General features: G+C 44.4%; 1 protein-coding gene across 2 annotated transcripts in view; it reads right to left on the reverse strand.

The window, feature by feature from the left end:
• MTTP (microsomal triglyceride transfer protein) overlaps nt 1–24,474 on the reverse strand; it is a 627,046-nt gene that overhangs the window by 191,803 nt on the left and 410,769 nt on the right. For both annotated transcript variants that reach the window (XM_069630721.1, XM_069630722.1), the window contains one exon: nt 21,452–21,602. In XM_069630721.1, the coding sequence (XP_069486822.1) occupies nt 21,452–21,602 (151 nt within the window). The remainder of the gene's footprint in view (nt 1–21,451; nt 21,603–24,474) is intronic.

Genomic DNA, 24,474 nt, shown 5'->3' on the forward strand with positions numbered 1-24,474 from the left:
GATGTACTGTATCTTGAAACAAGAAGGCAACAGATACAGACCACTGGACCGCTGTCCAGACAGTATCTTAGCTCTCTGGCCTTCATGTCTCCACAACAGCCATGTGGTACTGGACCATGAAGAAAAATGTGTTGCTAAGTGTGGTTCATTGATCCAAGCATAAAGGCAGCCATTTAGAGCAAAGAACACTGAGAATAGTAAAAATTGATGCTTAACATGGACATCGGCAACTAGCTATTCGCAGACCATGGCATTGTGGATATAGACATGTTTAACAAAGAAGACATGCATTCAGGTTCCAACATAAGGAGGCTAAAGGAAAGCCCTGTGGATTCCCTGGTCAGAAAGATTTCTATGTCCTCAGATTCTGGCCATTCTAACAATAATGCAAAGGTTCAGGCACTCAATGCAATGATTATCCTAATAGAAGCGGCTTGGCAAAGGCAAGCTTGGTTTCCAGATCTACTTTGTCTATCAGAGCATCAATATTGACGACTACCATACAGACCGGACTTGTTGACGAGGTGTTAGAACAGTTTCCCTGTGGCTTCTGTTCATGTGTTCAGAGGAACGAAGCAAGATTAGGCGGTTTCCCGCAAACCTTCCCGGTCTCAACTTTTGATAAACAATGGCTAAACAGTCAAGAGAAAGTCCTGTGATAGCAGGGCATATCATGATTCAGCACAGGGATGCTATGAAAAATAGTATGTTAGCTTCTGACAAGATTAGTTAAATGTTATATGTCAAGTATGTGACCTTTATACAAGAGACTTTTCAGTATTTAAATGCTGCAGCCCTACCAGTTAGGGTCGCTCTACTTGTTTGATGTCATTTAGGTTGTCAGTACTCCAGTGGTACCTTGTCATCCACAATATGGTCTCTTACAAATGAATGAATGAATGGCAGAGACGGAAAGGCTCTCATTGGCTGAGTGGATGCAGTCCTTTTGCCGCTCTACTCCCAATGCTAAGTATAGGTACAGTGCTAAGATGCATCCCCAATCTTGAAGATCTGCAATCTTGGTCAGGCAAGCGTGGTTGCCTGCAGAGAGTACACTATGCAGTGGCGTGTCTTCCCCTTACATTACAGACAATGGATCACATCATGCTTGCACTGGCCCTTCTGCGCTGGTCACCAATGGGGTGCGAGTGGATTTCCATGCCCTCTGCATGACGCACAAGGCCTTCTAGATTAAGGGGCCAGTATTCATCAGACAAAAACTGGTGAGATGAGTCCGGGGATGAAATCTGAAGTTGAAGACAGACCTTCAGATAACTCGGACAAAATGTCAGTGGGCACGGCTCATTCTCCTACTGTACAACACAATGGGCAAGATCGCACCCCTGCATATCAGCGCGATAGAGGATCATTTACCCTTCAGATGTATCTATTCCAAAACTAAGTTAATGGGCCTCATTACGAGTTGGGTGGTATTCCAGTGGTAAATTAGGTGGAGAGGAAGGATAGCTTAGGGGCAACACCTTTGTCATGGAAGCAAGACAAGGCGGTGCATCACATGTTCGAATCCCGAACCCACGCTTAGAAACCACTTGCTGGTATTAAGCGTGTTATAAATGAACAATAAAATAATAAAAATCAATCCATCAGAATACCGCCCAATGGAGTTACAGTAACCCCACTTGGTCTGGTGGAATTACCGCCAGATTGCAAGTGGTGGTGGCAGAGTTAATCCCCATTTTTTTAGAGTCCATTTGACTCTATGTTTTTTTTTGCCAGAATTACTGCTGCGGTTTTGCTGATTTTAGGCAGAAAGTGGGAGAATTTACCTGCAGCATTATGCTTAAGGTAAATCCCCCACTCTAGGGTCATACTTGTAGTATGGCAGTGCAGACAAAGTGGCAGTAATTCCATTCCCACTCATTTTTTCCCACACCGCCAATGAGGCCCAATGTCTGCTGGTCACACGTCCTAATGCAGCACTATAAAGCTACTTTGGTGGTGTTAATGCACATTAGAAATTCCTAATAACATAACATCTAGGGCACCATTCATGTAACCAAAAAAGTGATGCATGGAAGGTTTTAAATAAATCTAAACGACTGGCAAACCATCCAGCCATCACCTCCTTTGTTTTGCATAAGTCGTCCCAAGTGGGATGGGTATACCGAGACATGGGTCCTGTGCCTGCTGGGCCTACAAACCTAAGCTACTCCTCACTAATGAGGCCCAACAAGGCCAAAACATGTCTGGGGATGCTTCTGGTCTTGTGCAGAAGGGATGGGCCACTTAGTCCATTCAACGAAATGGGAGTTTTGACAGGAGTTTGTCCACTGTCAAAACTGCACAGCAGACACATTTGTGTATAGGCATCTGGTTAGGTCCCTTGACCCTTCTCTCTGCTCATAGGTTCGAGTGCCGCCAATTCTACGGGTATATATAGGGTTCTATTTCTCCCCGCTTGTAATATAAAACTGAATGAGTTTCCTTTGAAAAATAAGTGTCTCTATCGTCCTTATTTTTCCTTTCAACCCAACCCTTTAAAACCCATTTATGTGTTACCTTTAAACATTCCATTCCGTCTACTCCTCAAACTATCCAGAAGAGACCACATCACTCCAGCCCTAAAATCACTACACTGGCTCCCAGTAAAACATTGCATCACCTTCAAAACAATGTGCATAACGCACAGGGCAATCAGCGGACAAGGAGCAGAATTCCTACAAAAGAAAATAACAGTCTACAAACCAACGAGACCCCTCCGATCAAGCAATGAAATCCGCCTGGAACTCAAACCATACCTTAAGAAAACACTTGGAGGCACCTCCTTCTACCACTTAGCCGCAAAAACCTGGAACAACATCCCAAAAGAAATAAGAAACACTGAAGATCACCTAAAATTCAGGAAATCACTAAAAACCTGGCTCTTCAACACCACAGACTAAATCTGGAAACCGAAACCGGAAAAAGGATGACTAATCCGGAAAGGACACGGACATCCCTGACCCAAGAGGGTAGCTCCCACGGAACCTGGACGGGTGACAGCGGATAGACTGGAACACAGGCGGCACGCACGAAGACTGAACCAACTCCCCCAGACAATCCCACCAACACTTTCGCCCGTCCCTTAGTTACCGCCAGGTACCACAGTGGTGTGGAATTGTCGAGATATTGGCAATCACCACTCTACCTGAGAGGTTGACATTGGCAGGTGCACTGGCCACAGGAGTATGAAGGGAGGATACGGGGAGCTATGAGAGAGCATGTTAGAGTGGGGGCCAGAGGACTAAGGAACCTTGTATGCCAGTCGGACCCAGATCAGGACAGAGCCACACCAGGGGAGACTGCGCAAGCCAAGCGCCTGAATTCAGGATAGAGAAGCAAACTAACAAACCCTACTAACAATTTCCCTTTCTGCATACACCTCTCAAACTCCAAACCAAACACAACCAAAATCTACAGCACAACAAACCGCACAAACCTCACTACATTGTAACAACAAAACAAAAACACACATAGTCTTGCACAACATTACACGACGATTACCGGCCGCAAACACTCAAGGCCCAGCCAACGGACCCACCGGGCTGAGGCCGCCAACAGCACATCACTGCTCTTTTGCACTTTTCTTGCACTTTTCCTGCCTCCTCCCACTAACTCAACCTCCCCTCCTCTTTCAGAGCCGCCAGGGGACCACTCCGGTGGTGATAGTGCGCGGTACAAATGTCCTTTAACATTAACATTCCCATGTGATCAAGCATTTCGGGCTGGACTTCTCCTTTTGGGGTGGGACCAAGCCTGATTTGCATATGGTCTTTCCCCTTTTGTAATAGCTTGGCAGGTGAAGAACGATGGTCTGCAGGGTTGCCCAGAGCAATGCCAGAGGTTAAGATTCATTCCAAACCTTCCAGTCATCACCTCTTTTGTTTTGCTATGAGCACCATTCGTGTCACATTGAACCGCAGGAACATAGTTTAGCTGTGTGTTTAGGTATTGGATTTTAACACAGGGAGGGCCTCTATAGTATTCATCAGGATATAGCAAGCTGCACCTCACTAGGATTCCGAAAATGTAAAGGTCTGTGCCAACCAGCGGAGTCCACACAACCAACAGTGCAAGGCGAAGAACACAGGGAAGACGGGATGACTTTAGGTGGGAACTGTTTCTCTCTTCCCTGTGTTCAGGGCAGGAGGACGAATAACACCAAGCTAGCAACATGGTTTCCCGCAAGATTGGTCCAGCCTGGCTCATCACTTTCAGAAACTCCTGAAAACCTGGCTCTTCACTAGGACATAGGAATCAGATAGTGGCATCAGAGGACCTCATGTGAGATCAGTGATTGACTCAAAGTTCAGACAAATGCTAACCCTGAAAGGAGCAACCTATTGACAATAAAAAATCACTATGTGAGCTGGAATGCAAATCCCCATTTGTATTGCGCATGCTCCGTGAGGAACCTCGTAGGAAGCCTGCAGCTGGGCGCAGATGGACGGAAGAGGTGCACAAGAAAGCATTATTGGAAAAGGTTGTTTCTTAGCTTTATTCGAACCAGAAAAAGGTAGTCCAGATTTCGAATGTCCAGCGGGAGGCGCTGCCACATTTTAGTACCATAACTGAAAAACCGTCTGCCGCACCGCGAATGGAGGCGTGAACGGGGAACCAGCCTTACACTCTTATCTTAGTAACGAAGCGATCTCGTGGGACAATTCAGAGAAATGTTCATACAAAGATACTAGTCAACATAGCTCAGCTCGAACAGCGGAGCAACTAGTCACTCAGCAGGGATCCCGCAAAATCCAGGGAAATCCGAAAATCTGAATTCACAGAAATCGAGAAATAAGCATGAAAGCCTTGTGTTACTGATTAGTCAACTCAGCTGGCAACCACACACTAGCACATGCCTAGGTTAACATCATGTAACTCGTACAGTTCAGGAAGAGCTCATGCCATCTTCCACAACCAATCCCAATGTATTCAGCTAAGTCTCTTAAAACACTGAGAAATAAGCACAAAACACATAACCAGTGGTTCATTTGTGTGGGTGTTTGCCAGGGCTCAGCCTTGGCACTTATTTCTTAGCGCCGGCACTTATTGTTTCAGACTCATTTTGATTATAATGTTTTGTTTTGTCAAATGTATTTACAGTCAGTCACACAACAAGCAACAACATTGTGTGCTTGCCATGTGTTTCTGCATCCTGGGTCAGCTCATTGTTGTTTTTGAACTGCAGAGGCCACTCTCATGTGGCTGTGGCAGTGCTAGTTATTCCTTTTCATAAAGAACAATGATTTGGAAGGGGAGAATGCTCGGTGCTCATGCTGGCCATGCCGGCACACTGCTTCAGCCAGCGTGCATCTCATTGGTGCAGCCCCGCTATAGTAATAATCAGAAGCAATCCATGGCAGGGTGGGTTGGCAAAAACAGGGCAGTCACCAGCCAGTGGCACCATTTCAGGGACAATGCCTGGGAAGTGCCATTGCCGAAGGAGTGACTGTCTTGAGTGCCAACCTATTTAAGATGATCTTGCTGCAGTGTTTCATCAGTTAAGTAATGATTTTGCCGGTGCCTGTCCATCAATGTACCATAGGAGGAAAGCATGTTTACTTGATTTTATGTGGATAGATTTCAACATGTTCCACTTGCCATCTATAGAACCAGAGCAAGATTCAATAATCACTGTGTTTAAAGAAGCATTTAAGTATTTGTCTCATAACAAGGCACAAATATATGATGTTGATTGGATATTTTGAAATTGCACATCTGCCACAGTCAGTGCATCCATCACCCCCAATAAGCTGGTGGGAGTTGCAGCTTTCACCTCACATATGTTGCCCATTTGGGGGTGGCACAGTGGTAGTGGCATCCGTGGCCAGGAGCTGTCTATCCGAGGCATGCTAGAAATAATGGGACCTGGCACTTATTCTTTTTACAAATTAAGCACTGCACATCACTTGTGCCAACATGCCTAAAATCCGGGCACCTCTACAATGACACCAGCCAGATAATATCTTGAAACACTGAGCACACGCAAGAAAGGCCACCCTGGGAGTGCCCACTCCTACATCTAGATGAGGTGCCACATCAGAGCAAATTATCTAGGAAAATTCCTCCTGTGTAACTTAGGCAAGGCTGATAAAGTTAACCTTATGTAACCTCATAAGCAGGAAAATATCAAGTCAATAAAATCCATCATGAAAACCACAAAGGGTCCACTTAATCCAAAACAGACACAAGGAACCAAGCCAACTTTCTCTGCCTAAATACCTCCCTGCTAGAGTCCTTCGGCCCTCTAGTTCCAACTCTCTGAAGATCAGATGTTTCTCCAAGCAAAGAGTGGGGGGTAGATCTCTTTCCTTGGCAGGGGCCTCCCTCTGCAATGGCGTCCCTGCCTCTCTCAGTCTTGAACCGGATCTCCTTAAGTTCCGGGAGCTCCTCAACACCTTCCTTATCTCCTCCTCCTTCCCTCTTCCCCTCCCTTGCTAATGCCCCTTGCCATTGTGGATGGTTGCCTGGTCCCTTATGGTTCTTACTGGGGCCAGTCCCCTCCTCTTTCCTAACCAGCCCTTGCCCTAACCACCCTACGCACACTAGTCTACCCCAACCCCTGCCCCCCTGGCACTTGTCTTCTTGGCTCCCTTAGCACTGCCTAGACCATGGGGCCCCCTCCTCCCTGACCTTGTCCCTCCCCTTGCACTTCATTTTCTGCACTTGCATGATTCGAATGTCACAAGGCCTAGTAGGACCGTTATTGTTTTTTCTCCTTGTCCCCCCACCACCGCCTTGTGGCGCCTGGAAACACCTTGGTTGTATAGGTGCAATATACATGTACAATAAATAAATCAAAACAAATACATCAATAACCACATTTTGCAGCCTGTAACCAGCTCGCAAAGCTCTTTCTTTCCACCTCACACTACAGACATAAACTAGCAAGCATGCCCACAGAAGCGCTAGAAGGAAAGATGCAAACTCATTATCTATTCCTTCTAAAATAATTCACATTAATTGCCTAAAATATTGGTAATTGAAGGGCAAACATACAACATATTTATAGTATAAAATCCTGGCACTATGTCTAGACATGATATTAATAGAGCTCGGCATCCTTTGGTTCTGCCAGTTATAAATAAACGTGTTGTGCATGGTTTGTGGGGATTTGTGTGCTGCCCAGAGTCAACAAGCAAGTCAGCCCCCGCACCGGCTTTCCATTGCATAATAAACCTAGTTTGCTTGTCATTCGACCATAAGACAACATAATGGATAATAGACATTATGCGCGTGTTATCTGGTAGGCCATTTTTGGAATCTAAGCCTATAGATAATGTTTGTTTTTTGTCAAAAAGGGGAGCGCTTCGTTCATTGAAATCCAAAGTAATTTTACATCTTTGAAGAGAAGGCATCAAGAACATTTTTGGCTGTGGTCCCATGTAGTGAATGCACAATATGTGGTAGCCCCAATGACCCTGGATCTGTGGCTTATCACCAAAAAGAATGTTTGACCGCCTTAGAAGTCAAAACATAAAACTCACTGGGGCTCATTATGAAGATGCTGTTACTGGTAACAAAAGTGGTATTTTCAAATACCACCTGTTTTACCACTCTGCCTGATTATGGGTTTGAAAGACATAGGGGTTGAAAACTGCCTGCTTGTGGTTGAACATATAAATTCTACTTACAATGGCTTTGATGGAGCAGGCTGTTTTACTGCATGCGGTAATATCACAATTTCCCAATGAAGTCCTATCGAACTTCAGAATGTGGAGTAACTGAAAGCCATAATTAGGCTGGGAACTACTACTACCACTGGCGGTATGGGTAATTCTTTTTGGCATCGTGAGCACTGCTAACACAGGCAAACTCAAAACGAGGCCCACTGATAATAGTGCACGTCAAACCAGGGTGCATTCTCACGTTCTTTTTTCATGGCACATATCTTTCCATTTTTACAAGTGACATAATCTGGAGTTGTAAGTGCGGCTTCTTATGCCACAGGCACACGTAGGGAAACTGAACATTGACCTGCACTTTTATAAAGCAGATATCTTTGTGCATCTACGGAGAAGGCTCTCCTATTGATCAGATGTGTCCTTGAAGCAGCAGAGTAACCAAAATGCACTCCCTTTCCTTATGTTTATGATTGCACAGAAATCACATATCAACCCACAGCCTTTGGTAAATGTCCTACAATACTGCACCATTTGGTCAAAATTAAGCAAGTGCCCAGTTTGCAATTGCCACCTAGGAGAGACCTGCACAAAGGAAAACATATCAATATTATGTATATTTTTAAAGTTCAATATGTTGAGGAATTGAGCAAGTGGGCATTAGTATTTACCAGCCAGTTTTTTCTACCCATAATGCACCTGTTACAGTAGCAATCTTTCCAGTATAGGGAATTTGATCAATATAAACCTCAAAGATGCAAAAGACTACCAAGAAATCCTTTCAAATACCCAAAAAATGTTGATAAGTGGTTGGTTACAAATGAACCTTAACCACTCAGATTGCTCTGGGCATCTTTCCACATCATCGCTTTTTAGCTGACCCATGGTAATGCATAAAAGGGCTAGCAAAATAGATGTGAATCTGTCAAACTAGAAATTATATCGTGCCTCCTATTGCTATGAATATATGTATATTGGCCTACGCCAAGCTGCTAACAAGCTGCTTATAAACTACATGTGAATAAACTCGCATTGCAAGGTCCTGACCTTAGAAACCATGTAAACTGCCATTTTGGGTCAAGCCGCCATTTTAGGTTTTCTTGCTCTATAAAATCACCATGTGAGCTAAAATGGTAGCCTATGTTATTCAGAACAGAACTTGATTGTCATGACCTCTGTACAGCTAATGTATAACTTGCCTGCAGGCCACTTGTTAGGGTCATGAGCTGAGACCTTGTCCTTCTGCTGACCTGTGTGCAATGGATTACCTGTATCAGCCAAACTGATCTATAATTGAATGAGAACACCTGCTTAACTATATTGTATAAATTAAGTCCTGCATTGTAATGTTAGGCCTAGAGCATACATTATTACCATTTCTTCTTGTTAATGTATAAACCTAAGATGAACTAGATTTGACCTGGCAAGGGACCCTAGAGCAGTAACTTATTTATGGAATGGTTAACCCAAAGGAGGGCTGAACAGCAGGCTTGAAATGTATAAAAGCCTGACTGTTTCAATGAATATTTGCACTCACTGAGCACACCGAACCACGCTGGAGTTCGCTGTGTTGTACTGAGGGTCGATAGCTATCTGAATTTTGTTCTGTTCTTTTGTAACTGGATTCAGTATAAAATAAAGTGCTTTGTATGTTCCTTTGTAGCCTGCGTTTGGTGTGTTTCCTTTTTTGTTACCCTGCCTCATATTATTTCCTTGTTTTCACAGTTGGCGCCCGGAATAGGGACCCTCAAGATTGATGCCGGATTACTGAAGGTTGACGCACGCTATCGGACCGGGATCGGACGGTGTGACATAACGGGCCAGACTGAACGAGAAGCGACACCTCAACAGCGCTGCACGATCCGTTCCCTGTACGATAGCCGTGTGGTCTGAGACGGCATCTTGACGAGGGTCAATTTTTTGAGGCGGGCAGATTTGCCGAAATCACCATACACAAGGTAAAATTCGTTAGGTAAGTCCTTTATAAACCGATCGGTCCTCCTTAGGTTTGGTCAGGTGAGTCGTTACCCGACTTTTAATTCAACCCTGACAATTTGAATTTGGCGCATTGTATCTGCAGACACAATTATTGACCAGGTAACACCGAGTATTTGAGAAATGCCTGGGAAATTGTCTAGCTGCTTTAGGGCATTATTCCGCAGCGATAGACAATCTTTGGAATTTAGCCATCCGGCACCACAGGAGGGGTCACCGGCATGTACTATGTACTGTAAGCATGGCATTGGAAGTGTAGTATTTAATAAAATTTGGCACAGACAAACCAGACATGCCTCCGAACTTCAGTGGCCAGTCAATGGTAGTTTTGAGATCCCTCGTATTGAATATTTAGAGTCAGTCTTGTTAAAAAAGAAGGCCAGACCTGCAGCATTTGATGTTTTGCAAAATTGGAAAAGAGAAGCGTTGCAGCAGCTTAAAAGTAGGGAAAAACATGTGCGCCGTCATAAAACAAATGCTGAAAAGGCGTTGTTATATGATCAGGACAAACAGTCTGAGTCGGTTAGGAATATGGACAGGGCTTTCTCACTCGGTATTCAGAAAATCTATCCTTCTAAAGATCTTCATGTTTCTGATGAGTTTATCGACAAATTGTTAAATGAACGAAGGCCTGGTGCCTCTGCACCACCTCCGTATGTTCCTCTTCCTCCTGCTGTACCTCTTCCTGCTGTTATTCCTGCTCTTCCTGCTCAACCTGTTGTTCCTATTCCTCCGGTTGTTGTTCCTCCACCTGCTCCTCTTTCTCTTTCCATTTCACCAGTAATAGTACCTCCATTGAATTTGCCTGCACCCTCACTCCCAAGTAGTTCTGTACCACTTGTAGTTGATCAGGGTGCGGGGTCGAGGATTGTTACTCGTAATACTGTTCCTACAGAAAAGAAACAGGATTTGTTTGCATGGGCTAAGCATTGTATGGAGAGAGATGATCGAGCTAATGTTCTTGCCACACTTTCTAATATGGATAATTTTCCTGAGAAAAATGTTTTCATTGAAGGTTTAGGGATTCATTTATGTGTAATGTGGGGTAAATTAAATAATGCAGACCTCCCACAAGGGTTGAGGGACCTGAATACTTTAGCGTTTTCAAGAGACACCGTGGAGAAGGTACATGAGCATGTTGAGAGGATATTTGAGTATAGAAAGGAGTTGGAAAGGTTACGGAATGAGGATGACGAAGAAGAAAGTATGTATGTACAGAAACGATTTCTTCCGTGTCGTAAATCGACATCTGAGGAGGCGCGGATTTGTACAAAAGATGCGATTAGATGGATTTCAGACATATCGATAACTCCAGTTGAGGTATATGACACATACAGTCAATATACGCTAGAAATGCAGAGGAAAGCAATACAGGTAATGGTAGAGTACCTGCAGGATGAATGTTTAAAGAGAAAGGTTAGTTGTCCCACAGAGTTATTGAGCATTTATAAGAGAGCTTTTTCACTTGACACTTCTTCAACTGCTTTAGCGCTCGACTTAGCTCTGTTGCTTAGTAAGCGTTCGGAGTTGCCTACAACTCAGTTGCCTATGAGAGAGGTTCCTCCGACATTTGTCCCAAAGGTTGAGATTCCTGCTAATGCTGCAGCAGGTACACCTGCTGTGGACATTCCTGCACATTATGTATCGCAGTTTGTTCACGTCCCGTTTTCACGACAGGAAGTGAATACTATTAGACAAACTATTCCTGACATTAGGAAAAATCCGACAGGGTTCTATAAAGAGATAGAGTCCATTTTGCAGTCCTCAGTGTTTACCCTATGCGACATTGATTTTCTATTCCCTGTACTCCTGCCTGTAGATTTGTGGAAACAAATTAGAACTATAGACGATGTACCAGGGTTGGGAGATACATGGGCTAACATAGTTAGGCTTGATGGGGAAAGGCCAGTTGGTGAGAGACCACCTCAGGTGATGCTAACTTTGCCTGACAGAATCATTGCAAAACTGAAAACTATAATCCCCGAAAAGAGAATTATTTGGGACAAGCTTACGGCCTGTGTCCAAGGAAAATCTGAGGGTGCTACCGAGTTCTTTAATCGGTTCGAACAGGTATTCTCGGATTTCAGTGGACAGGATTTAGGCACAGAGTCTGGGAAAAGATTATTTATGGACAAATTTGTATGTGGATTTCTGCCTGACATCCGTTCACAAATTATGTCTTCTGAGAGCGCTTGGCAGGCGAAATCCCAATCAGAAGTACTGCACATGGCTCAGTACTACGAGAACCGTGTCAATAATGAAAAAGATAGAGTTGAGAAGAGAAAAGGTGATTTGAAGACTAAAGTATTGTTACAGCAAATTGTTAGAGGCCCCAGAGGGGGTAGTTCACAGATTAGAGGTCAGTATGTTCCACAAGGGAATGTGCCCTTGGGTCCTTTGAATATTAACCAGTGTGCCTATTGTCGCCAGGAGGGTCTTTGGAGTGCACAATGCCCCGTCCTTCGACAGAGGTCGAATAACACATTTGGAAATATGGGTAGACAATCCAGAGGTCGCCCGGGTGTAGGGGGCCCTGGTAGAGGCCAGTTTTCGCAGGATCGCCAGCAACTTTTTTCACAGGATAATCAGACTTCGAGTGTGCATACTAGAAACATATTTGATCATCCTTCTGCTGCATATCTAACTGAAGAGCTTCCTTTTGATGATATTTTGTTTCGTTAGGATTGCCCGAAGCAAGGTTTGGAACCTACACCTATTCCCGTTAATCAGAAAGGTCCCTATGTTGAAATGGTAGTGGGAAATAGGAAAAAAATCAATTTTTGATAGACAATGGAGCACAGAAGTGCTCCATTGATCATTCTCGGGTTCCAAACATTCCACTGTCAGGGCAAACCAATGTTTCTGTAGGGTTTTCTGGCACACCAGTTGTTTGTCCGGTTTCTTCACCGGTACCTATTTCTTTGGGTCCCTTTACGGACCACTGTCCATTTCTCTTGACTTTGAATTGTGGAGAGAATTTGCTGGGGTTGAATCTGTTGAAGGAATTAAATGCGGTAATTCATTGTTCTTCTGATGGAGTGCGTTTGACGATTTCACCACAGCAATGTTCTGTTTCGCAATTCTTGACTAGACCTTTGCTGCCAGAATTCAGTAATGTACCAGAGTGTTTGTGGGCAGTTGATGACAATGATGTCGGCGTTTTGCAGATTGAGCCTGTTAAAATAGTTTTGAAACATGGAATTAAGCTGCCCCGTATTCCACAGTATAAGATCTCAGTTGAAGGCGAGCAAGCTTTGAAGAGCTTTGTTTCCGATTTTGTGCATCGTGGGGTGATTGAGGAGATTGCAGGAAGTTTGTGCAATAGTCCGATTTTACCTGTGTACAAAAAAGGTGATAATGCAATTCCATTTCGTTTTATAATTGATTTACGTGCCATTAATAAAGTCGTTGCTCTGCAATTTCCAATTGTTCCTGATGTGACCACAATATTAACCATGATTCCAGCTACGGCTACTCACTTCAGTGTTGTGGACCTAAGGAATGCTTTCTTCAGTATTCCTATACATGAGGATAGTAGATACTTGTTTGCGTTCACCTTAGGGGGACGCTCATTCACATTTACTCGTGCACCTCAAGGTTATACTGAGAGTCCTAGTATTTATAGTAGGGCTTTGAAAGAGCAGCTTGATACCCTTGGATTGCCCCCTACTTGTACGTTGCTTCAGAGTTGATTTGAGGGACACTCCTTTGGATAACCCACAAGGGGAGCTGTTTTGTGATGGCTCCTGCTTCAAACTACATCGCAAGATTATAGATGATGTAGGGAAAGGGAATGCTTTCGCTGATCAAATAGCTAGACAAACTGCCTCTGATCTCTTCACGGAGATGTATATTTCAAGGGAGACTGTAGATGCCTATGCAATGGTTGAGGGTGTCGGGTCTGTACGGGATATCCAAGCCGATGCCACATTAGAAGAATCCAAGAGGTGGGCTGAGGGCTTGGGGAAACTCGATGACAATGGGTGTTGGGTGGACATGATTGAAGGGAAATGGTTGCTTCCTAATGCCTATATAGTAATGATGGTTACCATGGCACACGGTCCCACACATGTGTGCGCTCAACAGATCCCGAGAATGTTAGAGAAAGTCTGGGTAAATGATAAGATTTCAAACATTGCCCAGCATTATGTCCAAAATTGCATGATTTGCCTACAACACAATGTGTGAAAGGGGACAGCAACTCCAAGAGGTAGCTTTGGGCCTCCTTCTGTCCCGTTTGAAGTGATTCACTTTGACTTTATTGAAATGGAGCGATGTAACAATCTAAAATATGTCCTTGTGGTCATTTGCGCCTTTAGTAAGTGGGTCAAGGCTTTCCCTGTTAAAGACGCTACAGCCATGACCATTGTAAAGACCATGTTAAAGGAATTCTTCCCACGGTTCGGTTTGCCGAGAGTTATCTGGTCGGATAATGGTCCGCATTTTATCGCTGCTGTAATTCTACAGATATGTACGGCAATGCAAATTGACAAACGATTCCATTTGGCCAGACATGCTCAGAGCGCCGGATTAGTGGAAAGACACAATGGTATCATAAAAGACAAGCTCGCTAAGACGTGTGCCGGCACCAAACTAAAATGGACGGACACCTTACCAATCGTGTTACTAGCCATGCGTACAACCCCTCTGGGCTCTGGCTCTCTCCATTTGAGGTGGTAATGGGGAGACCTGCCAAAATCTGGGGTCCTCCGAAGCCTAGGGCATTGAGGAATGTAGAAAATGTATTGCTTTCAAACTATTGTAGCCAGTTGATTAAAAACCTGTATTTCATTTATCACCAGGTACGAGACGCTTTACCCGCACAATATGAGGGCCCAGGCCACAGTATACAACCTGGAAGTTGGGTTTTGGTCAAATCCTTTGACCGATCTTCCTGCCTTGCACCTCGGTGGCGGGGCCCGTTCCAGGTCCTGCTGGTCACCCAAACAGCGGTGAGTGTCGCAGGCCGGAAGCATTGGATCCACGCGACGCATGTCAAGAAACTTCCTCACCCAGTGCCACACGTTACAGAAGAAACAGAACCCCTCGCTAATGCTGCAACCAATGATCCCAAAGCAGTGAGTAGCACTGAGAGTGCGTCGGAGAATCTTTCTGAGCCCGTGAGGCTTGGGGAAGCTGCCATTTTGTCTCCGCACTCTCCGAAAATTTTGCTCCCGGAAATTGCTGTTCCAACTTCACTTGCCTCTGATACGTTGCTTCCAACGGGAAGTGACGACATCTTGTTCTCGGATCAAACAATACCAGGCACAACAAGATAAACTTCCGGCCACGAAGATAGACATACGGCACGGTTCGGCTGTGCATTCAAGGAAGGAAAGGATCATCAAGGGCTTGCTTTTGCCCAAAAAGTTGAGGAAGGGGATTCTGTTGGCTAGGGGTTATGGAAGGACTAAGAAGCCGCGCGACCGTAGTGTCGCCAGCAACGAACATTGGGGTCGTCAATTGAAAATCTACAATGCCTGCTACCGCCACCGCTGCTGCTCGTATTGGACTTATAAATAAGGGGGTGACCAACTCGGACAATGAACAATGTGCCTGGGCCCCGAAAACGTATTGCTGTGTTTTTATGATAATATTTGGTTTTATAATAGTCACTGTTTTAGGCCTTTGGTATTTCAAAGAAACTCATCCTTTAGAGTCTTTGCTGCCGACTGAAATTGTACCCATTGTTCCTACAGCTTTGTACATTTTCATACTCTGTCACGCATAGACAGAAGTATCACAATAATACCTTGTTGCTTATAATGAATGCAACACATGCCATTTTTAATAAGACTAATTGTTGGGTCTGCTCACATTTACCGCAACATGGGGATAAGGGGCTAGGTTGGTATATTCACCCTTTACCTTTGACAACTGCTTGTTATGCTTCACTTAGAGCACTGTTCTTTGGCCGATGGAACGATAGCATCTCGGGGAACTTTGATGGCACTAATTTGAATAGTTTTGAGAAACGTGTTCTGACTCCCCTGGGATGCTCGCTTTTTGCAAATAGGAGTAAGCTCAATATTGCTTCGATTAGGCCTTCTGATAGACTGTCTCGTCCTTTCCAATCTTTGATTTCCTTTAAAATGGCTCCGATAGGCAATAAGGATGCCATGCCTCCTTCTTATACTGTTAACCATAGCCCCGATTCAGTTTCTTTCTGCATACAGAGGAATGGCACCCGGTCAATGGGAGATTTTAAAGGTTGTGCCAACGTTGCAAATTTGACTGGGGAAGACAGACCTTTGTATGTAGGTGAATCTATCTATTTTGTTTGCGGTAATGTAGCATTTCCATGGTTGCCCAGTGATTGGCAGGGAACTTGTTATCTAGGAATCCTGTTACCTGGGGTGTTTATAGCAAGTACTGTAGAGGTTTCGAAGGCTCGTCCACAGCGGGACGAGAATGGCGACACTCCAGCACAGGTTTTAGGAGATGTAGCGAAATCATTCCTTCCATTCTTTGGGCAGATAGCGAATTCCGAGGATATCAGGAAACTAGCGAGAGTACTGGAGAGAACCATCAACCGGACCACAGATATACTCTATAATATGTCTTTAGAGCAGAAAGCGATCAGATTGGTAGTGCTTCAGAACCGGATAGCATTAGATGTCATTCTGGCTGAACGTGGTGGAGTATGTAAACTAGTGGGGTCTGCTTGCTGTGTTTTCATACTGGATTCCTCCACAACTATTTTTAAGGCAATACAGAATCTGCACATTCTCAGTTCAGAAGTGCATGCTCCCGAGGGAAATTGGGATCTTAGCGCTTGGTTCTGGGACTTCTTGCGGTCTTGGGGTTGGAAAGTGCTTTCAGGCTTCCTGATTATTTTGGGAATTCTGGTATTTCTTTGTTGTTGTATCCAATGTCTACCAAGTATATGTTCAATGCTAGGGGGATGTTGCGCTCAGGCGATAGGTACAATAGGACATAAAGTGTATGCCCCGGATAAAACCTCTAAGGAGTATGTACTGAAAGAGATCTTAGTAAAAGATCTAATGGCGATAGATATTTCTGACAGCTATTCAGAGTGTATGGACGATGACACATGGAGTTATTTGCAGGGAGATCAGAAGTAGTTTAGCACTTGGCATGGGCCAAAAGGAGGGTTTGTCAAACTAGAAATTATATTGTGCCTCCTATTGCTATGAATATATGTATATTGGCCTACGCCAAGCTGCTTATAAACTACATGTGAATAAACTCGCATTGCAAGGTCCTGACCTTAGAAACCATGTAAACTGTCATTTTGGGTCAAGCCGCCATTTTAGGTTTTCTTGCTCTATAAAGTCACCATGTGAGCTAAAATTGTAGCCTATGTTATTCAGAACAGAACTTGATTGTCATGACCTCTGTACAGCTAATGTATAACTTGCCTGCAGGCCACTTGTTAGGGTCATGAGCTGAGACCTTGTCCTTCTGCTGACCTGTGTGCAATGGATTACCTGTATCACTGAAACTGATCTATAATTGAATGAGAACACCTGCTTAACTATATTGTATAAATTAAGTCCCGCATTGTAAAGTTAGGCCTAGAGCATACATTATTACCATTTCTTCTTGTTAATGTATAAACCTACGATGAACTAGATTTGACCTGGCAAGGGACCCTAGAGCAGTAACTTATTTATGGAATGGTTAACCCAAAGGAGGGCTGAACAGCAGGCTTGAAATGTATAAAAGCCTGACTGTTTCAATGAATATTTGCACTCACTGAGCACACCGAACCACGCCGGAGTTCGCTGTGTTGTACTGAGGGTCGATAGCTATCTGAATTTTGTTCTGTTCTTTTGCAACTGGATTCAGTATAAAATAAAGTGCTTTGTATGTTCCTTTGTAACCTGTGTTTGGTGTGTTTCCTTTTTGGTTACCCTGCCTCATATTATTTCCTATCCTCAAATCTAGGTCCAGCCACCTATGGGAGCAGTCCAGGCCAAGCTGCTAGTTCATAAACCCTCTGTGTGGAAATACAAGCAATCCCAGACATGTTTCGGCCTTGGTGGTCCTCATCAGTGAGGTGCAGCTTGGTTCCTTAATGCACAGCGGGCAAGGGACCCACGTCTGGCACACCCTCTCTCACACAGGGAGAGAAACCAAAACCAATAAAAGTGATTGGTGGAAGGTTATGAATTCATTGTACCCACTGGCAGTCACAGTAGTCTGCAGGGTGGTCCAGAGCAATTTCTGCTGCCAAAATGTCATTCATATTCTTGCAGCCATCAACCTTATTTTTTGCAAGAACTCCTTTCATGGCAAGTGATGTTTCGGAAGTGACCATTCAAAAGGCAATGTCAGGTGGTTACATGCAATGATAACTAATGAAATAACAACTAATGAAAAAATAATTAATACAAAATAACGAATTCCAAAATAACGAATTCATTTTTCATTGTTTGGGGGTGGGGCGTTTCTCCCCAAGTCCCCCCTTTTTTGAATAATACTTTTCTCCCACCCCCAAAACCACTATTTCCCTCTCACAACCCAATTTTTTTTTTTTTTTTCAAAATTAGTTATTTTTTCATTAGTTGTTTTTTCATTCGTTATTTTTTCATTAGTTGTTTTGTATTCGATAAAAACACTGCATACCTCTCAGGCTTGCATAGGTTTCTCTACGGAGCTGAGTGTGAACAGTTGCAGTATGGCAGTAAAGCGTACGCACCATGCAATCCTGCCCCTTACAAAATCATTTCTCCCGTATCTTATTGGGGTAGCAGACATTTTTTGGAACAGCATGTCTTGTGTCATGGTTATCAATATCATGACGGCGTAGCAAATATCAGGAATCAGATTTTCTACTTTGAAGGTGAGCATGAATCCCCTGACAGGTGCAATCAAATTGCAAAATGCAATCACTTGTGATGCCCAGGTGCATTTTGCACTTCATATTTTATTTGCGTAGTTGCAGTAGCTTATAAAGTCTATCCCTTACTTATTTTCAGAATTAGGATCTTGGCCTATCAAGTTGAGTCTCCTATTGGACACTAGGTTGCAGCTGTCTGCACTGGACAGACCCATTTCATGGGGTGGGTGAAGCGGCCGACTGCCCGGGGAGCACACTTAAATAGCTCGGGGGAGGATGGTGCAGGAAGGGGCCCACCCAGACTGCTGTCTCTGAGCCACTGAGAGAAAAAGTGAAGCATTCCTTTGTTAGAATCAAAGGAATGCATATTGCGAACGCATCTCTGCAGACAAACACCATGTGCCCCTTGCCCTTTGTGTTGACAGAACCCTTAAAGTGGGGGTAAATTATAAGTGATGGCTCATTTAACGAGCCATTGTTTTTACACAATATGTGCTTAGCATTTCAGTGTTAAGAACTGAGCATGGGGCATTTTTATTCTGAAGGCCAGCACAAAGCATCAGTTCACTGACCAAACCTATCCCTTCTTCCAAAGGAATTAACGTTTCAGACATAAAAAGTTGTCTTTATTTTCATGTCTTTTTATTTGACACACCAAAACCTTTCTTTTTGTGTATTACCTTTTAGTTTTTCTAGTGGCTGCTTTGGGACATGATTAGGAAATCAGGGTTCATTGTGTATCACCATTGCCCTGAATGACCAGGTGGCCAGTGTATGCAGGGCCAGGCATTTCAAACTCCACATTCTGTGGAAAGTCCTGCCCTTCATTCCTGCCGAATGCCAAGCACAGGTAGTGGCAGCTGTGGTTCTTAGCACCCTTGATTATTGCAACTCCCTTTATTTTGCTCAACCCCGCTACCTGATTAATAGGCTTCAATTACTGCAGAATGCGGCCGCTCGCTCCATACTTCACCCTCCTTTAGGATCCCACCTTTCCCCCCTGCTAAAGAAACTGCACTGGCTTCCTGTGGCCAGCTGGATCCTGTTCAAATCCCTGTGTTTGGTGCACCGTGCCTTTTATGGCAGGGGCGCCGAGTACCTTCAAGCAAAGTCTGTACACTACATCCCGACTCGTCTGCTGAGATCTCAATCTGCGTCTCTTGTCGCAGTTTCCCGCTATCGTCTGTCGCGCAAGGGAGGTTGTGCCTTTTCTGTAGTTGCTGCTAGAGCCTGGAATGATTTTCCAACTGCTCTTCATGCCACTGAAGATCACCTCACCTTCTGCAGGCTGCATAAAACTACTCTTTTTTAGTACATTTTTTCTGACGTGGTTATGCTATCTGTTTTGCTTCCAGTTGCCAGCGCCAAGTTACCTCTGGGTGTACGTGCGCTTTACTAAGTTTCCATAACATAACATAACCATGCATACAGTAGTTCATGTCAAGTCAATGCTGTGATATGTGTGCAGCAATGATTTGTGTGCTGCACGAGTCACCATCCTGTTGTTTAATGGCATATATGTGGTACTCCTCAGTGTAACAGCACATATGCCTGTTTTTGTATGCTGTGTCCACACACTGGAACGTTTTGTGTATGTAGCTCTGACAAGTATGCCATGCTGTTCCCACACTTAAACACATACTACAAAGAAGCTGCAACAAGTGGTACATCCACTTGGCCAAACACCACTAGCTACAGGCCAGCACTAATAAGAGATACTAATGCCGGCTCTTTTAGATAAAGCATGGGCCTGCTCTTTTTGCAGTTATAACCTATGAGGCCTGCACAATGGTGAGGAGGAAGTGGCTGAGGAACTATGGACCCTTTACCATGCATTAGAAGCCAGTTTTGTTTAAAATGCTTCATCAGTTTATTGCTGGTCAGGCTAAAGTTTGTAAGCGGTACAATCCTTTCTGTGTATCCTTTCTGTGCATTGTTTGTTGGGTGTCTCTTGTAGGGGATCCTTTCTTGCCTATAGATATAGTTCCCTAAAGATGTTTCTGTATTGACTGAAATAAAGATTATTGAATCGAGTTTCTGTATTGGGGGCTGGGCATGCTCACACTGAGGCCCAGCCCCACCTTATCTAACATTCTACAGAAACAAGAAGCAAAAGAGCCCTTGCACCCCATTTAAATGGTTGATGTTGCAGTAATTTTTTACTCCCATCCAAAATGTAAGCTGTCCAATTGAGTATGTAAGGGTCATTTTATGTTAATGTTAGGGTGTGTGTTGTGAACAGTGATGTGAGCACCAATCCATGTGTCGGTTATGTAGTTAGAGATTCACACATACAACCCTTTTATCACAGTCTTGTTTGTGAAATATAGTGATCTCTGATCACTGTTATATTCCTGAAATGCTCTTGTGATTTAATGCAAAGCAGACGGGAACACTCATTGGTGCTATTTGTGCCCTTTCCCACTCTCAACTCTCATAGAGGTATTTTGAAAGAGTACAAAAGGAGTGTGCAAGAATGTCCATCTTGGAATGATAACCTTCGATCAGAAAAGAATTCATATGGTTAGTCTAGCATTGGCCCTTGGGAAATACAAGTGAGGTAGTACAAGCAGAACACCTGCAACACAGGACCAGTGGTCGGTGAGCCCTCAGACCCCGGCAGGCTGGTTATCGCACTCTGCGTCAGTACGGAAAGTTTGAAACTGCATTCAAGCAAGGCCTTCCCTATGAGTATGTGACAGAAGAAAGATTTACTTGGTTAACAGCAGCTAAGTTTTCACATTAGATTTCTTCTGTATAGTACTTGAATTACAATGTAATGAAACCAGCTTCCTTTGTATAGCAATGATTTATTAATACCGAGTAGGGGTTTTGTTGCGCGACACAGATGTGTAGTTTGGGAGTGACATGTGCCAGTCAGGAGGAGTGGGGGCACATTCTAGTGCTTCGCCCTGGGCACCAAGTTGGCTGGAAACTGCCCTGGCACTGGATAGTAAACGCTGTTGTCTGTGATTTGGTTGCAATGGTAATGCGGGAGGGAAGGTTTGAGGTCATTTCCTGGCCTTACCGAAGGACAATTGTTGCACTCAGTCTTGACTGGCTCAGCAGGTAAAGAAGAAACTGCATACTTGGGGTCCAGTTTCTTCATAATACTGCCAACCTGCTTCCCAGCGATCACCTTGGGTCCGGCCTCAGAGCTTTGCAGCACCAGCTTTTGCCTGAAAAAAAGAATGACGATTAAAGGTAAAGGGTTCCGAGTATACAACGTTGTCAAATGTTGCCGATAGTCCAGACAACTAACTACCAAGTCTCAGGAGGAAAACATATATTGAAATGTTTCACTGTGGAGTTTTACATGGCGAGAAAATCTTTCTTTTCACGACGAAGATCTCATGCTGTTTTTTTGTTCAATACACAGACCCACATTCATACGAGGGCTTTTAACGCCATTAAGCTGGTGAGTGCCCTCACTAAAGCACTACACAAAAGCACAGGATTGTGGCAGCGATGGGCAAAGACTCAGAACACAGAAATATGCAGCCAAGGATGCAAAGATCCTGGCACTGGGGTTCACTAGCGCTGCTGCCTTTGCACAGCTGAACAATGGCAGTGTGAACCATGCGATGGTTGCCATCGATCCTGAAGGCGTTGACTTCGAGGACCCATTGGTACTGTGGAGACACGGGGACTGTAGCCCTCAGAACAGGTCTGTACTGGAAAAGCTGTAACGGCACTCATGGGTTTTCCCCTTAAGGACACTTTCAGGCATTGCTATGGTCAGTAGCCCTGTGGCAATACAATTAAAGACAAATAGGTTCACTCATGTGTTTATGTATTCGTGTTATTACTTCGCTATGGCGTCATTCTGCCACTTTTTGACAACATCAGAGAAGTTGGGAGATGACCTGCATACTCAGAGGTCCATACGTCAATCCACACCAGGCAGGTATGGGACATCTCAGCTGTCATGTATCTCGCTGAGAGTGAAGTAACTCATCACCAGTGCCACGGAAGTGGTTTAAAGTGGAATTGATTTATAGTTTGTAAAAGAAGCAACATGAAATAAATAGCGCAGTTTTAAACTATTATTTTGGACATTTCCTTTGATCGGAGGTCAACGGCCAGCTCCGCCCCCTAAACCCCGCCTCCTTGGGCACCATCGCCCAAACTCCACCCCCACCCCGGCTTTTGGGGGATCCACCACCAAGTTATTTCCATTTCTATCACTGACAGTAACACTTAAACCACCTTCCTCCAAACACTATTGCAGTGTAGTGCCTTGGCAGCCACTTTCAAGAGTTAGTCCTACTTTTATGTTAGTTGCCCTGTCCCGGTTTTTTAATTTTCAAATCTGGTCGCCCTAGTGTAGAGGATAGACGGGGGCATCGAGATCAGTGTACATGGTTTAGGGACGGTGATACCATTTAAGTCTACTGGTGCCTTCCCTCAGTACACTTTGCACATGGTATGGAAAGGTTTGAATGTTGTACTAAGTTACACTAGCTCAGGGGTCTGCAATCTGTGGCTCGCCAGATGTTTTCTACGACAATGTCCATCCGCTCTAGCCAGCATAGCCAAAGGTGAGGGACCATGGGAGTTGTAGTCCAAAATGTCTAGCGAGTTACAGGTTGCAGACCCCTACACTAGCAACTATTGCCGACCCATCAGCACTAATCGTAAGGTGGCCTCGTCCATTGTGATTAGTGCCAGAGAGTATGAGTACTATCTATTAAAAGTGCACTGATCCTCATTAGCAGTATCATTATTAAATGGGACCACCGATGCGCCTTGTTGTCCGGCATAATATTCCACCCCCATAGATGGAACATCCCATGCCACATACTGCAACTCCCTTGCTTTACCGCATACGTGACCCACAATGACATGCACAGCACTCCGCTGCTACCTCGCGAGGTTCACGCTGTATACAATTCCAAATACAAATGTAAACATAAAATAAAGATAACGAAAAACAATGCCATCCAAAGAAGGTTCTTCCACCCAGCATGCATTTCAAACTACACACTGCTCCTTTGTCAGGAACCAGGCATCACATATGGCCAAGAATGGAAACGAATAAAGCCTCCCTGTTGCATGATTTCCGCCTGGTTTGAAGTAACATGCTGGCTTAGCCCCAGATTCTCTCTCTCACACTCCCTTATGCGTCCACTCGCTCCCCATCTGGTGCTTCGTAGTACCCCATTTCGGTCATCCTTGCCCTAGATGCACAGAGTGATGGGGGGGGGGTTGAATGTCTCTGCTTGCCTTGGTGCGTATTGTCTACTCCTGTGTTGCTGTTATGCAGTGGGCATGGCTGCCTCCCTGGATGGACCGCTCCTCTGGCTCACTTAGTCACACTTACATAGCATGCTAAACCGAATTGAAATGTTGATTTGTCCCGATAGTTAATACTTGTAGCTGCATAGGGACTGATAGAGGGGCTATGATTGTGGGATAATGACCAACCCCCAAGTTGTTGACCAGGTGAAGCCAAGGGCTATTATTTGGGGGAGGCCATTATTCCCAAGTGATCATCACCTCTCCAGAGGTACTTACCACATGGAATTGTGAAGTTCTAAAGGAATCTATGATCTCCTTTTGCTTCCCAAGTCTATACTGAGATGAGATGACACAGCACATTGCGATCATTCTGATTGGCCGAGTGGAGGTTTATAATGCAATCCACGTGCTAATTGATGTTGGAAGGGTGACACACTAATATCGATATTGCTTGGTCTTTATTCGCCCTACAGCATTGTCCACCTCAGTCACAGGTGCAACCAGCCCCCGTGCCACTCCAGGGAAAGTAAGTCAGTGATCCAGCTCATTGACACAGCATGTGAAAGAAGACAATGCAATCTGGGCCGTAGTCTTGGTCCTTATGATAGGATAGGTTATTTATAACACGCTTAATACCCAGAGGTTTATAAGCACGGACCCGGGGATCGAACCTGTGTTGCTCCGTGTCCTCTTGCTTCCAAGGCGAGCACGTTGCCACTGAGCTATCCTCCCGATACTCGGACCTTCTTCCCTGGACCCCCACTCTTTTCTCTAAATGTGCTTCCTGTTATTTGGGAGATATCTGTCTCT

The sequence above is a fragment of the Ambystoma mexicanum genome, chromosome 6q (assembly GCF_040938575.1).
Source record: "Ambystoma mexicanum isolate Mex_15411 chromosome 6q, UKY_AmexF1_1, whole genome shotgun sequence".
Taxonomy (NCBI): domain Eukaryota; kingdom Metazoa; phylum Chordata; class Amphibia; order Caudata; family Ambystomatidae; genus Ambystoma; species Ambystoma mexicanum.